Genomic DNA, 16,023 nt, shown 5'->3' on the forward strand with positions numbered 1-16,023 from the left:
AAGGTTATAAATGGGTAATACATATTAACCATAGCACCAACTGATAGCAAAGGTTATAAATGGGTAATACATATTAACCATAGCACCAACTGATAGCAAAGGTTATAAATGGGTAATACATATTAATCATAGCACCAACTGATAGCAAAGGTTATAAATGGGTAATAGATATTAACCATAGCATCAACTGATAGAAAAGGTTATAAATGGGTAATATTTTCATTATTTAAAAAAACTACAAAAATGCTACAATTCAGTAATTTTATATATAAAAAAAGTATTTCTGACATTTTTCATCATATAGTATATTGATTGATCTCTGGATATTATAGAGAAAAGTGTAAGTATGAAATGCAATGGTAACTAGAAGCTAGTATTTAATTCATCATTAATCATAAATACTTTAACATAAGACAACAATTCACATATTTAATTTAAAAACTTCTTTTGTTGTTCTAAAGTATTGGAATAGTTTCACGGATTATCTTTAATTTTGTTGAATGGTACAGGGCAGAAAACATCAAAATAGCCACTTGCATATTTAATAAGATACCAATGAGTAAAAGGGAAAACATAAATACACTTATTAAAGTCACATCAAAAGAAATACTATACTTTGTTCTACAACTATGAGATCTTTATCTACACCTTGCTATAGTTCTGATGCTATCTATTTCAAAGTACACTCAAGTAACGAACACCTTATAAAATCTGCTTGATAAATTAATTCTACAAGAATTGTTTGAATTTTTAAAACTTTGATTTGTAAGTAAAATGTATATCAGTCTCAAATACTGAGACATGAAATTTTATTAGAAGTACTTATTTACTTTGAATAGCATATTTTTACAGATGTGTATGCACATATGGTCTGTGAAGACATGTTAAAAATAAATATCTCAATATACTCAAAGTAAATATGTACTTACAGTAATGTTTCATGATTCAATATTCAAGAAAGATATATATTTCACTTAAAAATCAAAGTCTTGAACTTACTCTGAATAGTATATTGAAATATTTATTTCTACAGATGCAAGCTTACACATATGGTCTGTTACTTTTACTGAGTAAAAAAACTCAGTAAACTATTTAAACCTTGTCCCATTATGAAATCTAAGATGACAAGTTGCCAATCAACAAGTTGAATACTTACAGCTCCTATGGAAACCAATTTATCAAAATGGTGAATATAAACATGAACAAACACTCGAAATAATCGGGTCAGAATCTTTTTACATGTCGGGATGAAGTTCTTTGGGAAAGGAACATCTGAAATTAAATACCAATAACACTGATCCAATAAAATAAGTTTCAAATTTAAGAAAATATATATATACAAGACAACTGAATTATGACACAGTTGTATATGGCAGATTTTATGCTGTTTTGGAAAAATGGAAAGATATAATACAGCAAACCAAATATGCCATTTTATAAAAAATAAATAAAAAACTTCCACCACACCTTCCTGTAAAGGACACATCTATTATACTAAAGCTTACCACTATACTTCACATTTTTTCTTATTTTATTAACTCTATAGATACGGAGAACTCAAAGTGCACATGTCACGACCTTTCTGCAGAGTAACATTCAACATTTAATCAAGCAACTTTATTATCAATGCATACCAATAAACTTGGCATCAAACATTGTTTATAATTTATATTTTTATATTATATATGTTTTATTTTCTAAATTTCAAAAGTAAATATTTAAAACAATTCTTAATCTTCATTTCTGTTTTACGTAACACACCTGCATTCTAAATTCTTCATTACAGATTTTTACATTTTCCTTAATATGGCTCTCGCTGTTCAACCAATCAGAAACTATATACATGCTTACAAGTTAAAATATAAAATGTGAACCTCTCATATTCTCAATATGCTGAGATATCAATAAATTTGTAAAATCCAGCAGAGAAGCCCTTCCCATCTTATTATAGCTTTCAAGGCAGTTATCTAAACCATGTTTTCTTTTTTTAGATGGATATGTTTATAACCAACAGAAGGTGTATTTCTTCATCTATAAAAACTTTATCATTTCGTTTTAGCAGACACATAGGTGTGGGCTTTAGATTATTTGCCTAAGACAACTGTTGTTCAATCCTGAGCAGCTCACAGATTTTTTTTTAACCTACTTGTAGCTTAGTTAGAAAGCAAAAATAATTATAATGGTTTTGGGTCATTCTTTTCCAGTGCCTGATATATTGTTTGTGTTCTAAAATGCATATCTAAAAGCAACATGAGTTATTTTTGGAAAATCAACACAGTGAGAAAAAAAGTTGGGTTACTGAAGCACAGCACTGTGTGCAAATGGCCTCAACACTAAAGTAAGAGCAAAATTTCTTACTTTTTATTTATTGTTATCTATTTTCCAATAAATGTAAATAAGATGTAAAAGTTAAAAACTTCCTAAAACAAGATAAATAAAATTAAATTCGATGAGGAAGCTAGAAAATCTCTTATGGTCAGCCAGTGGCTGTAACCTGATTGGTTGTTTACCTTAAGTTATAGCAGAAACATTCTACTATGATTTATTGCATTTCATGTAGAGAAAGAGGATCCAAAGTACAGTAATAAAACCATAAAAGTAAAATATAGCAGGACTGAAAATGTTAAAAACTGAGGCTGTTAGAATAAAGAACTTTAATTGTCTGTTAAAATCTACAGTCATTCTAGAAAAAAAAAAGTATTATTGATTTTATTTTGCATTTTTTTGACTTTCTATTTCAATGTAGACTGATGATTTATATACAGTTAAGTGGTATTGTAGAAATATAATAAATTAAAAATTTATATGTATCAAAAAAAATTTGGTTATTCATTTAGGAGGTTCTAGAGCCTATGCAAATCAAATATGAAAATTGTAAAACGAAAATAAGTAATTTTATTCTTAACATTAAAATAACCTCTCAGTCAGATGTATTCAGTAAATGCTTTGTATATTCACAGACAAATCTTTAGTAAAAGCACTTTATTAAAAAATCAGATTTTTTGTTACAACAGATTTGTATTGTTTACTAAAATCTTGACAAATTTCATTTACAGTTATACTATCTATAGTTATAGAGTTACAGGTCGATACAAGGTCAGTCACTTAGACTGAGCCATTATAAAGATGGTTAAAATGTCCACTGAAATTACACTCATGAAAATATTGCTTAGGTTGAAAAGGAATTTGCTATCATAAAAAAAAAATAACAGCTAATGTATACTCACCAACTTTAACTGGAAAAATATCTTCATTATTGATCTGTGCTTCCACCCAGTCCATTAAAAGAGAAACATATTTTGAAGCAGGAAGTTGTGTGGGTTTTTTGTATTTCACACCATCTGCCCAAAGGTATTCAAACCTATATTCAAATTATTGTCCAAAAATATAGATCACATGTATTAAGAGGAGCCTAGTTTATAAGATCAATACACATTCTAGTTTTGCAACTGTATAATTAGATGTAATTTATCTACCTAGGATATATATATCATAAGTAACAAAGGCATAAAATATAAATAGACATTAAACATTTTACAACAGTTTCTTTCAGTACAAAGTCTGCACATTTATTATATTATAGTTCTAGAATTCCAGTAGATCATAAAATCTGTTCTATCATACGTTTTTTTTAATACAACTGTCTAACTTCAAACCTGTTTCGTTTAGATTGCACCCAGAGCTAACATATTGAGAGTTAATTGCACTTTATAAGAAGTTCCAATGCTGTATGCAGCATTACTTTCTCCATCTTTGATCATACTCAGTTTGACGACCATGATTAAGCAACAATGCCCAATACTGCAATTTCCATTGCAAAAAGTTTCAGCAAAGGACAGCAAGGTCAATCTTAAATCACAGATCTTGACACTTTCCACAGACCTTGATGTTAACTTTCTAGACCACATTTAAACAGAAAAAAATGCAAAAGTTTTTTGGAACTGCATATGTAGAGATATGTAGTAAAATTTCAGTTTTTTTCTACCATCTTTCTCATGAAAACAACTGTTAATTTACAAGTGACATTGAAAACTAGTGAACTTTTGGTTTGTGAGTCTTCATCACCTTCACGTTCTCTTGTTAGTAATACTAGAAAATATGCCCAGCTTCATTACAATGTCTTTTCACATTAAAAGGAACCTCTTTCATAATTGTAGCATTTTTTGTGCATGAAGTCATTACTATGAAATGGTGAAGAGGGAAATAATGGAGCCCGCTGCTGTCTTAAAGGCTCTGTTATACGAGTTGTTCTACTTCAACAGAGAACAGTGAAAGCTCCTTTTATAAATTATACCCTTTAGCTCTACATTATTCAACAATCTTGACATATGAATATCCTTCATCAGCAAGATCTGTAAAAAAAATTTTCAACCCCATAAGAATTATGGGTTATTACATTGTCAAACAGTCATGAATTTGCTATAATGTAAACATAAGTGTTAAACACGTTGCCTGTGAAGCCAAAGCTCACAAGTGTAGCAAACTTGCCATTATATTAGAACATGCACTGTTTTTATACAGTGAAGTTCACCCTCTGTACAAGATATCTTCTATATTAAGCACTGTTTCAAACTAACAACATCATAATGTCATCCAAAGGTTAACATTTTCCTTATCTGAAGATGTATTTTCAATAGATACTCACTTCCTACCACAGAATAACTTGATTCCTTCATGCATCTGTCTATGAGGTTTGTGTGTTACTAGCTTTTAGCTACCTCACACCTAAAAAACATGTTTAACGTGAACTGCATTACTGAATGATGTCATCATCATGCAATTATAGCTATCCACAGTAGCTTACCTTAAGTACTTGTGCTCAAATTAACTTCATTTGTAGATGAGGCAGGAAGAAAGGGCACCAGAACTTAGAAGGAGAGGTGAGAGGAGGTGAGTATTATCAGAAATACATTTTCAGGTAAGGAAAATGTTAACTTTTGAGACGATACCTCACCTCTTCACACAAAATAGCTAGAATACCACATGAAATGGTGGAGTGGCTGGTGCAAACATTAGACCTAGATGAGCTCCCTTCAGAAATTGCCCAAAGGGAAAGTCCAGGGAGTGTGACACCCAATAATAGGGGCTCCATTCGAGCACACCCATGTGAGACTGTATCTCGTCTTGACCAGAGTATACTTTTCGTCCAGAAGGAAAGAAAAAAGAGCCCCAAGAGTCATAGGAATGGGCAAGATTTTTGAATTTCCAGCCAAGCATTAGCACACAAGTGGTCAGCAAGCCAAGAAGTATAGTGTGGTTAGGGCATGACCAGGCCATACAGTGTGTGTGTGTGTCTGACCAGAAGAAATGCCCAGTTCCCCATTGGATGCTTGCTAGAAAAGTCTGTTACTAGAGACTATGCAATAAGTGACCATGAAACCCTATTTTCAAAAGGTGTCAAGCATGAGTAAAAGTAGACAGTCACTTCCCTGGTACCAGCTTTTTCTATGATAGTCCATGGAAAGTACAGTTTGTTTCAGGCAAATGAGTAATTTCAATACCACAAACACCCCATCTCAACAGTGGGCATTGTTAGAGCTAGGGCAGATGGGTTGAGCACTTTCTGTTATCACTGGCCCAATGCAAGTTTGGGGAAATAAGTATACTCTGGGAGGCACCATCAGACACCTGACAGGATCCTATAAAAGGGAAGAAACTGTACTTACCCTTCTCAAGATGGTGTGTTGATTGAAGAACAGTGACTGGAGGGAGTCAAAATCCTGCTGAAGATGAAACAGCCAAAGGATGACAATAATGAGAGATAAACACATGCACACTTGTTCACTTACCCAACTGGAGGAGTTAATGGACTTACTCTGTAAGGGTAGATGGTAAGAGGTCCCTGGATGAAGAGGGGTCCTAAGGTAGAAACAAACGATGAGGGGAACCCAAAAAACTAAATGTATGTGCCAAGTAACACTGAACAGACTGAACCAGACACAGAAAATGATCCAGGTCTGAATGAGCATAGAGGTTAAAAATCTAATGGAGTGAGATGAGAGAAAGAATGATCACCTTTTCAAGTAGCTGAAATCTAAGAAAGAAAGACTAGGTTAGGATAGAGAAATAAGTATGGAGAAAGATAGTGCAGGAAGCATCAATGGCATATGATTCCAGACAACTTCGACCACTGGCAGGAAGAAGAAGGAAATATTTTTTCAGAGAAGATGCTATAAGGAACATAAAGCCATGGCTTGAATGGAGTACATGTAAGAGCATGTAAAACCACATTAAAGTCCCAGTTAGGCATGGGAATAGGATGAGGGGGTCAGTGAGGTAGAAAGGATATGAACAAAGCGGTATTGGGAAAGTGAGACATAGTTGGTAAAGCTGCTCAATAATCAGCAATGGTGGAAACCAACAACCACATGAAAAAAGGCCAAAAGGTGGACCATGGTAGAATAGCCTGGAGGAAAGGAGTAGCAGTTGGACCATCATTGAAAAACCTGCCACTTCCATTGATATAAAGGCAGAATTGAAGGACAACAGGAATGGGATAAGAAAAAGGTTACACAGTCAGAGAGTCACATGAAAAGCCATGAGATGAACCTGATGGGAATGAACCTAAAACAGTATATCCAGTATACTGAAGCAAAGAGTCCTGGAACAGGTACCCCCTGATGATTATAAGAAATGATCTTGGAATTGTCAGAGTGGATCCTGACCAACCAATTCATGAAAAGAGGAAGGAAATGGGGACATGCCCGACGGATGGTGAGAAGTTCAATTACATTGATATGGAAGGACTGCTTCTCAGAAACCAACACACCCAAGTCATGTCATTCACATATGCATCCCAACTTGACACAGAGAAGCATCTGTGAAGAGGTGGAGATCTGGTTGGGGTGCAGCAAGGGGATACTCACTGTGGTATTGGCATGATCAGATGTACCAAATATTGGATTGGCATGAGAAAAATCTAGGAAAGCTTGACAAGCCAGTCCAGCCAGGCAGCTTCCAAAGGAAAGATGCAGATGTGAAAGAAGACTCCTCCCCAAAAGGGATAAAGAGATGTCCATTGTTTATGTAATAATGGAACTTCAGCCCCAATCTGTGAATATGGGAGGCAAATGTCCCCATGACTTAATTAAATAAAGAAGGAGCAGATGCAATACCAAAAGGAAGAGCATGGAACTGGAAGACTTGACCCCAATGGATGAAACAAATATAACATCTGGAGGATGGGGTAATTGTAGGAATGTGTGAAAGGGTGTCCGAAACGTCGACCCTAGTCATCCACAGACTTGGTGAAAAGAACTACCTCTGAAGACAAAATAAATCTTCTGTACAGACTGAGGGATGTCAATAAATGATTTGAGAAACAATGGGTCAATAACTGGACAGCAGTCCTGGTCTTATTGGGGACCACAAAGAGACAAGAGTAATCTGGAGTAGAGGTAAATACTTTTTGATGGCATTCTTAGCCAAGAGATCTGAGACTGCATCCTCAAGATGCTAAAGATAAATGGAATTGAATGGAGGAGGAAAAAAAACCAAAAGGGGGGAAAGGGGAGGAGGAGAAGAGAAGGGGAGACATAGGCCAAAAGCTAGTAAAAAGAGACAGATGAGCTTTAAGAAGGCCAAACTCATTAGGTTAGTCACAGCGAATATGAGCAATGACCAAGACTTCAGAAAGCTAGGAGAGCATTCCATCCCAACAGCAAAGGGACAAAATAAGGAGGGATAGAGCAGAAAAAGCATTACGGGCCAATGTGGTGAAAAAAAGGGAACGAACCTCTCTGGAAAACCCCTCTGGAGAGTGACGAACTGCCTAAGAAGTAAGATGAAGTGAGAAGAGGGGATGCAGGAGGGTAGTAAAAAAAAAAAGAGATGAAAGTATGAAAACTTGGCACTAGAAAGTGAAATAGAAGTTAAGGGGTTTGCTCCCCAAGTAGGTAAAAAGAGATTTCATAGACTTGAAATTGAGAAAATAAAACTAAGAATGGCTGGAAGTAGGCAAGAAGGATGAGCCATGTTAGTACAGTCGCATAGTCGTTCAAGAAACGAGTCTGCATGGGCCTTAATATTAAGCAAAGGAGAGAAAACAAAGTAAAATTGAATTTCGTTTTCATGAAGTAAAACACAAGAAGAATTGAAAGACACAGGGAAAGAGAAAGAAAGAACACACCTGCAAAATAAGGTCAAGGAAGAGATTCCAAGGGTGAGGATTTACCTCCACAGATAAAGCTGTGCCTATAGTGAACTCTGGTCAAAGAAATAGCTGGTAAAAATCATCATCTTCCTGGTCATGTTCGAGCTGGAGAGAAAAAAACATCAGCTGAATGGAAGGAGGAGGCCCAGTGTGCATGAAGGAGCTCACAACACATTGAACAATGGCTGTAACGTCCTCCACAAACAACAAGCCTCCAGTAATCAGAGTAGACCCAGGTCCCATGTTAGGAACATCATCACTATCACAGTACAAGTGGAAATTACCATCACTTGAGAAGTCCTAATGGCAGGTAACTATCAAATGTTTTGTTTTTCTTTTCTTTTTTCTAAGTGGAGTTAAAGAAACCACGTTGGTTATGTAAGACAGCTTACATAATACACTAAGACAGGTAAATGTGAACAAAAATTAACTCAGTTGTGACTTTTACAAATCTCAAATACCTGATCAACAATTTTGGAACATAAATATTCTAGACAATGCCAAGGAAAAGAAAAACAAAATGAAGTTACTTTGAGTGCAGCTGCACAAGGAAGTTGTGCTGCCCACCTTTAAGTGGAGGGCTATTGTTACATGATGATGACATCATTAACTAGCATAGTTCACATTAAACACAATTTTGGGTTGGAGGTAGCTCATGGCTAATGACATGCAAAATTCATAGACAGATGTGCAAAGAAATCAAGCTATTATGTATGAGGTGGGCGGTAGCTTAGGGATAATGGCATGCAAAATTCATAGACAGATGTGCAAAGAAATCAAGGTATTATGTATGAGGTGGGAGGTAGCTTAGGGATAATGCCATGTAAAATTCATACACAGATGTGCAAAGAAATCAAGCTATTATGTGTTAAAAGGTGAGGTATCACCTTAGAAACTGCTTGGTGATAGATACACAGGGAAAGTTTCATCACCACAGTTTTGAGGAAAGTACATTTAACTGAAAAAAGTTACTGCACAAAAAGCTCATTAATTGTTGTTACATGAGTGACTTCAGCATTATGTGTATATGCTGATCAATATTAAATGATTTCTGAAGTTTATGTTGTGTCACAGCTAGTTTGTGAATGGACTGTGTTGAAACAAAATATCAAATGAAAATGTTTTCAACTACAAAAAGACAAAACACAGTTGAGGAAGCACTCAGGCCTAATTCTAATAGGACTGAGTTATTTCACCATTTCAAATGAAAGTGGAACAAAATAAGGGTTTTAAAAAGAACAAATTAGCTACAGTACATTTTATGAAAAGTGAAAACAAAAACAATTATTTAAATAACCAATCTGCCTGAACTTTTTTCTTAGGTATTTCCAAGTTTAACAAATATGGCAAAAAGTAAATATCCAAAGATAAATAACAAATATGAATTATGGCTTCTTTGATATGAATAAACTATTTTTCTAATTACTTATTTAAATAACTGTAATAATATTCATCTTTTGTGAATATATTATTTTGAAAGTTTTGTAGTACAGAAAGTCCCATTTGAATGGCTGGTTAACGGTATAAATACTAAGTTGAGAATTGTGTTCAGCTGAAGATAGAACTTGGTGCAGATATTTTTCCTTAAAAACTTGTTTTCATAACCAGTTGTAAATCAGTCGAATATTCAATTAAGGATATGTTTAAAGAAATTAAGAAATATATGTTCTTTAAACATACCTAAAATTCAGATAAATACTTACAAAAAGCAGCTTGTTCATATCAAAAAAGCCATTTAATAATGAAAAAAAAATATTCAACCATGGTAGCATTTTACATTAATTAAATAAAGAAAAGTCCAACAGTAATAAAGTCTGTAAAGTTTGTATAAGATACAGAAAACTGATACTTATCAACTGCTTTGGCTGAATGGGTGAGAAAGGAAAAATATAAATATTAGTTATAAATGTGTTGTTATAATACTTAAGTGTTTTTGATAAACAGCCCTCGAAACTGGCAAAGACAAAGCAAAACAAATGTCTTTGTAAGATTAAAAAAACCTTGAATCTTTTCCTTTAATATATAATGTATAATCTCTCTCTCTCTCTCTTGATATATATTTCAAATACTCATGTCAGTGTGTTTATATGATTTTGCCACATGCATAGAATTTGCTTGAGGAAAGGCCATATAAACAGTATGTAGGTATTATCAAAAATCTAGTTTCTACTTCTAAGTTCTAATGTGTATTTCAATAGTTTGGGCAGGTGAATGAAAATAAAGATAATTCCCTATTATTAGTTTAACTCTAAATTAGTTTAATTAATAAAATGTTTGTTTTAATCAAAATGTCATTGAGAACTGGCACATAATATCAAACCACATGTAGTTTTGTTCTGAAGGGAACAGTGACACTTATTACTTTAAACTTACAATAGTTTGACAAATTTTAGATACCTCTTTATACATAGGAAACAGAAAACATAAGTTCAGTTTTATGTTATTTGAAGAATAAAGAATATTAATGTTTGAAAACAAAGTCTTACTATACGTTGCTAGCACCAAACAACATGATTATCATATTTTATGAGTATTGTTTGATTTGGACTTTCTGTGAAAGTTGAATATCGTATGGGCAGAACATGACAAAGTTTATGTCTCAGGTTAAACTTGGAAAGCTGCTTACAATTTTATAATTTCACCAAAAATACTTAATTAATATAAAAGCCTAATCTACGTTTTTCATTTTTTACCTACGTGAAGACACTTGCCTTGTACCTAGCTTGAGTGTTAAGTGCATCCTTAAGGGAAAGAATTTCTTCAGAAGAGATAACGGAATTTGCCGTGATGTTGCACTTACAGCAGCATTTTTTTTGCCATTGACTTGATGTTCTAATTTAAAGAACTGATAAGCTAAAACATTTCTAATTAGTCATGCTAAGTATGTAGTATGAAGTGTAAACATAATTTTCTAAAAGTTTTGATAAATTGAAAATAATAAAAATTGTAACAAAAACATTGTCTTAAACACTTAGCAGACATACTTTTTCAATAAATACATGCACAAATGATTACAATAAAAGGTAAAGATATGGAGGGTATAAATGGCTGATTAGATCATTTTTAAACAAAGAAAATCTAAGTCTTTCAAGTAATATTTATTGCTAGAGAGAAACTCAAACACAGTAAAACACTTACTTGGGTCCCCCAGACATTGTGGGGCAGGTTTCTTCCAAGCAAAAGTCTGATACAGTACCATATATTAGATTTATTCTATTAAAGAAGTCCACAACTAAAATACAAAAAGTACAAATTAAAAAGTTTATTTTTCTTAAACAGCGTATGCCAAAATTGTTTCTGATTTGAATTATTAAGTGGTTATTGTTGTGAACTATTCTAAAAAAATAACTACATAATTATTAAAATAAAGAAAAAAAAGTAGCACAAAAGCTATAAAAAATGTAAAAAAGTTCAGTTTAACAAGATTACAGCAAAATATAGGATTTAAATGTGTGCAATATATTTTCCAGATCAAAAGAGTTGGAAGCTCAGCAACTTTCAAGGACTAAAAATTAAAACATACTAATCAAAGTTTATAAAAGTTAAAGAAATACAAAAGTATGAAGCATGAACAGGTTTGGACAATGTTAATGCAGGTTCTTTTTTCACCATAAAAAGGATACAAAATAACTTTTTATGTAAATATAGTGGAAATTAAACAATCGAAAGTAGTCTGTAAAGAGAAAAAGCTAAACATAAAAAAACAGTAACCAAAGTCAAATTCAATGTTTCATTTACCATTTATTGAGACAAGGTAAAATTAATAATGGCTTTTCATATATAATAATGTTAATAACAGACACCACACATGATACAAGCTTATATATTGTAAATCAAGATGCTGAATACTTAAGAGTACAAGTCCAAACAGCTGAAGACAACATATAATTTGTACAATTAAATTATACATATTTTAAGCCATCACTAAATAATGTTATGAAAGTTATGATTTTCCTGCACTGAAAATATATTTCTGGTAGATATCTCCTCTCACACATAGCTTTTCTCAACTTATTTTGCTCTTTATATGAGCAAATTTTTGCATACTCCCACCAACCCTCACATGTATTCATGTGAGACATCTATATGCTATCACACAAATGATCATGCAGCAACCCTCCACCAATAGAAGTGTGATGCAACGCTTATCGTCACTAGCACCTTCTCTTCCATGCAACCCGTAATCACTTTTCAATTGGTAGTACATACAAAACCTACACCAAAAGTGAGGAGGTTAGAAGGGAAATGTGACAAGAGGTAAGTAACTATCAGAAATAAATTTTCAGTGTAGGAAAATGTTAACTTCCAATATAATATCTTACCTCCAATGAGAGTCCAATGAGAAGATGATCCCCTTAAGAAAGTGCCAAGAAAGACCATGGGTTGAGCAAGTAAATGGAAGACAACATCTCTGTGGGAGACTGCACCACTTCTGAGCCAGGTATACTCTTTGCCCACATGAAAATTGTGTTGCAATAAGGGCAGTAACAATGGAGGGACTTCGCCAGCTTAAACATATGTGCACATCCAACCCAACCATCACCATATTCACCAAGAATCGACATCCAGGGGATGATAAGAATGTGGATAGCAAAATGGAAGTGCATCTCCAGTCTATCACTAGGTGGCACAGGGAATGTATCATCCAGTCTGGTAGGAGGAGGGTACCTGGCCCCCACACGTGTGAAATTAAGGGACCCCCAGGTGTAGAGTGGCACAAACCATGCAACGAGGAGGGAGGCAAACATACCTGTAAAAAAGAGTGCTCTGACCTCAAAACGGTCCCAACAACAGTAGCAAGGAAAGAGTGGACAAAGAGAGGCATGCCATGGTGGAAAACAGAAAGACTAAGGCTAGAAAAGTAACCAACGTATTGGAGTGTGAACCCTCAGAGACATAAGGGAGTAGAAATGTTAAGTATAAGGAGAGAAACTCAGAACAGTGATAAGCCAAAGCATGGTCTACCAGAGTACGTGGGAGTCACAGCATACTAACCCCAAATATCATTGGTACTTAAAACAATTTGCATGAACCCCAATATCCAGTGAGAGAGTTGAAAAACTAGCTACTAGCCCATTGACGCAACAGTGAGAAGGGCAGGTGAAGAATCAAAGGGTAAAATACAGCATACGTGAATTATTAAGTAAACAAAGGGAAGAGGAGGCCTGGGCACCTCACCTCTCCCAAAACAAAACATGACAATGAGGCATAGGCAAGGAGGAGGGAACAGGTTGTCAATATACACATTGTCATGTTCAGGCAAACCCTCACATTGTAACAAAGGACAATCATATGGTGACTCATAAGAACAGAGCCATTACATCCTCAGCAGAAAAAGTACTTGAAGCTCCATATGCAAGTCAAAAATCTAAAAACATCATTTGAAAAACATGGAAAATAATGTGTTTAGAATAAAGCTTAAAACATGAGTGAAAAAATTATTGAATTAGTAAATGAAAAAATGAAGACAATTAATCTAAACCAATTCAAAAACTAAACAATCAGTAGGAAAGCACAAGTAAAAATGCATCCTATCAGTAGGACTACCAATCGAGAAGTGATTACGGGCTGCACAGAAGAGAGGGTGCTAATGATGATAGGAGTTGTGTTGCACTAATATTGGTGGAGAGTTGCTGCACGATCATTTGCATGAGAGCATGTAGTTGCAAGTGAAAATTTGTGCATATAGACAGCAGTATATATCAAGAAAAGCTATTTGTGATAAAAGGTAAGATATCATATTGTAAGTTAACATTCAGTAAAATAAACAAACTATATATGCTACATGGTTATAAATCAATTAAACTGCATAATGTATTAGTAATGTAAGTAATTAAATAAACTTTTTTTTAAGTATCTTTATAACTAATGCTACAGAGAAACATTTGCATATGTAGTTTCAATATCTCTTAATAAAATCAACACAGATAAAATCAAGCAACCTTTTCTTAATATTATTGATATTTACAAAACATTGCAATATATTTTGGTTTCTCTAGTAATTTTTGTCAATTTTAAGTTTCACCATCAACCAACAGGTTCTGTCTGTGATATAATTCAGTTTTGGAACAAAAAAAAACAAATTACCATGAACAGCTAGCCAATCATTAAAATTTTCCCCTGGTGGCAGTTTCACAACATCTCTGAGATTTATTCCAGAGTTTAATGAGGCCTCGGCATGTTTGTGGAGTGAGTGTCTGAGAGTTCCTGGGTCAAACTTCTTTTTTGGTCGAAATGTCTGAAAATGTTATTAAAATAATAAATCTGTGTGTGTTATACATAATTCAGTTAATAAAAAGTCAATACTTTTACATAAACACATTTAAAACACCAAGAAATTATTCAAATGTAGCATATCCTAAACCTGATTAATCTTTATTTTTTTTCAAGATCAATTTTAAACTTGAGTTTTATTACAAAAGACCTTAATAAACTCAGTTATGTTTGAATATGATAAATTATGCAACTGAGTAAAAGCATTTATATTAAAAACAATATTGTGGCAATTCTTTTCATCTACCTGAATGTCTACATTAGCATCAACTACCCAAGTTTTGTATTAAAGAGACTATTAGATTCCTGTGGATTGTTTATTTAAACATTATAAAAAAGACAATTCACATACTTTAACACGAGACTAGACAAATGACATTCATGTGCTGAATGGTAGAAATAATAATTTAGAAAGCTACATTAGTTTACACATCACTAACCAACTTATTAGTATAACACACCTGTTACATCATACATGGAATTATAACTGCCACTCAGACAGCTACCCAACTCCTGTTACTTTCTCTCTATATCTAACTCCTTAGTCAAATATTTATTCTATTTATACTTGTAGCTCAGCTTATGTGGGTGTCACATGTTTACAATACTTTAGAAATCTCTTCAAAGAGAACAAATCAACAACAAACACATTGTACATGGCTTTGGAAGAGAAGGTTCCTCATAATGTAAATACTAAGTAATAATTGACATACATCTGATGTATTATACATTTCATGAGTTCAAGCATGATAAAATGACAAGTTATATGTAGTGTAACGTATGACTGTTTGCTCATATCTGAAACAAACAAATAACAGGGTGATTCATTTATGAAATGAGTTGCTGTCATTAGTATTGGAGGCCAACACTTTTACAAGTTTAAGAGGGAAATCAACGATTTTCTGAAAAATAATGTGTGGGTTAAAATTTTTACTTTTTTTCAAGGATGGGTGTAAAAGGACCAAATAATCCCTTGAAGAACCATAAGTTATGTTACTGTAACAGACTCACAAAATCAGTACAATACTTTAGTTCCCAGCAATATTCATGAACATAATGTGATGGTTATTTACAGTTGAGTTTGAAAGTATTTAGATATCAAAATACTGTATGAAGAACTAAATAAATAAATAAACACTACAAAGTGAATATACTCCAACATGTTATTTTAATCATGTTTTCAATCGTCATGTATTATAACCTTATGCTAATTTTCTCAGTGCTATTATTGAGTCACCTGGCTGAGTATTAGTACTTTTTACAGGATTGTGAGATACTGATATTGCACCAATTCATTACGTTTATATTTGTTAGGGTTACTGGCATCTCACAGCAAACATATTGAAAAACTGCTCGACTCTTCATCTGTTTTAATCAAACCCTTCTCTATATAGATGTTTGTATTAAAAAACTGCTGAATAACAGGATAAAAAATAATGGCTGGAGACGGCTTGAATGGGTAATGAAGAAAAACTTTAATATAAGTTTAACATAACAGCAAATGTACAACGTTTCGACAAGGTTTTGGTACATTTATAGGGCTTTTTTCTTTAGTTGTATGGTAGGCAAAAACCAGAATTAAAAAAGCCTTTTTTAAG

At 33.4% G+C, this 16,023-nt stretch overlaps 1 protein-coding gene across 2 annotated transcripts in view; it reads right to left on the reverse strand.

The window, feature by feature from the left end:
- LOC106459264 (MOB kinase activator-like 3) overlaps positions 1–16,023 on the reverse strand; it is a 22,090-nt gene that overhangs the window by 5,309 nt on the left and 758 nt on the right. For both annotated transcript variants that reach the window (XM_022385716.1, XM_013918861.2), the window contains exons 2-5: positions 14,240–14,390; positions 11,291–11,384; positions 3,228–3,361; positions 1,157–1,272 (exon numbers count right to left, since the gene is read on the reverse strand). In XM_022385716.1, the coding sequence (XP_022241424.1) occupies positions 1,157–1,272; positions 3,228–3,361; positions 11,291–11,384; positions 14,240–14,390 (495 nt within the window). The remainder of the gene's footprint in view (positions 1–1,156; positions 1,273–3,227; positions 3,362–11,290; positions 11,385–14,239; positions 14,391–16,023) is intronic.

Source organism: Limulus polyphemus, unplaced genomic scaffold (assembly GCF_000517525.1).
Source record: "Limulus polyphemus unplaced genomic scaffold, Limulus_polyphemus-2.1.2 Scaffold583, whole genome shotgun sequence".
Taxonomy (NCBI): Eukaryota; Metazoa; Arthropoda; class Merostomata; order Xiphosura; family Limulidae; genus Limulus; species Limulus polyphemus.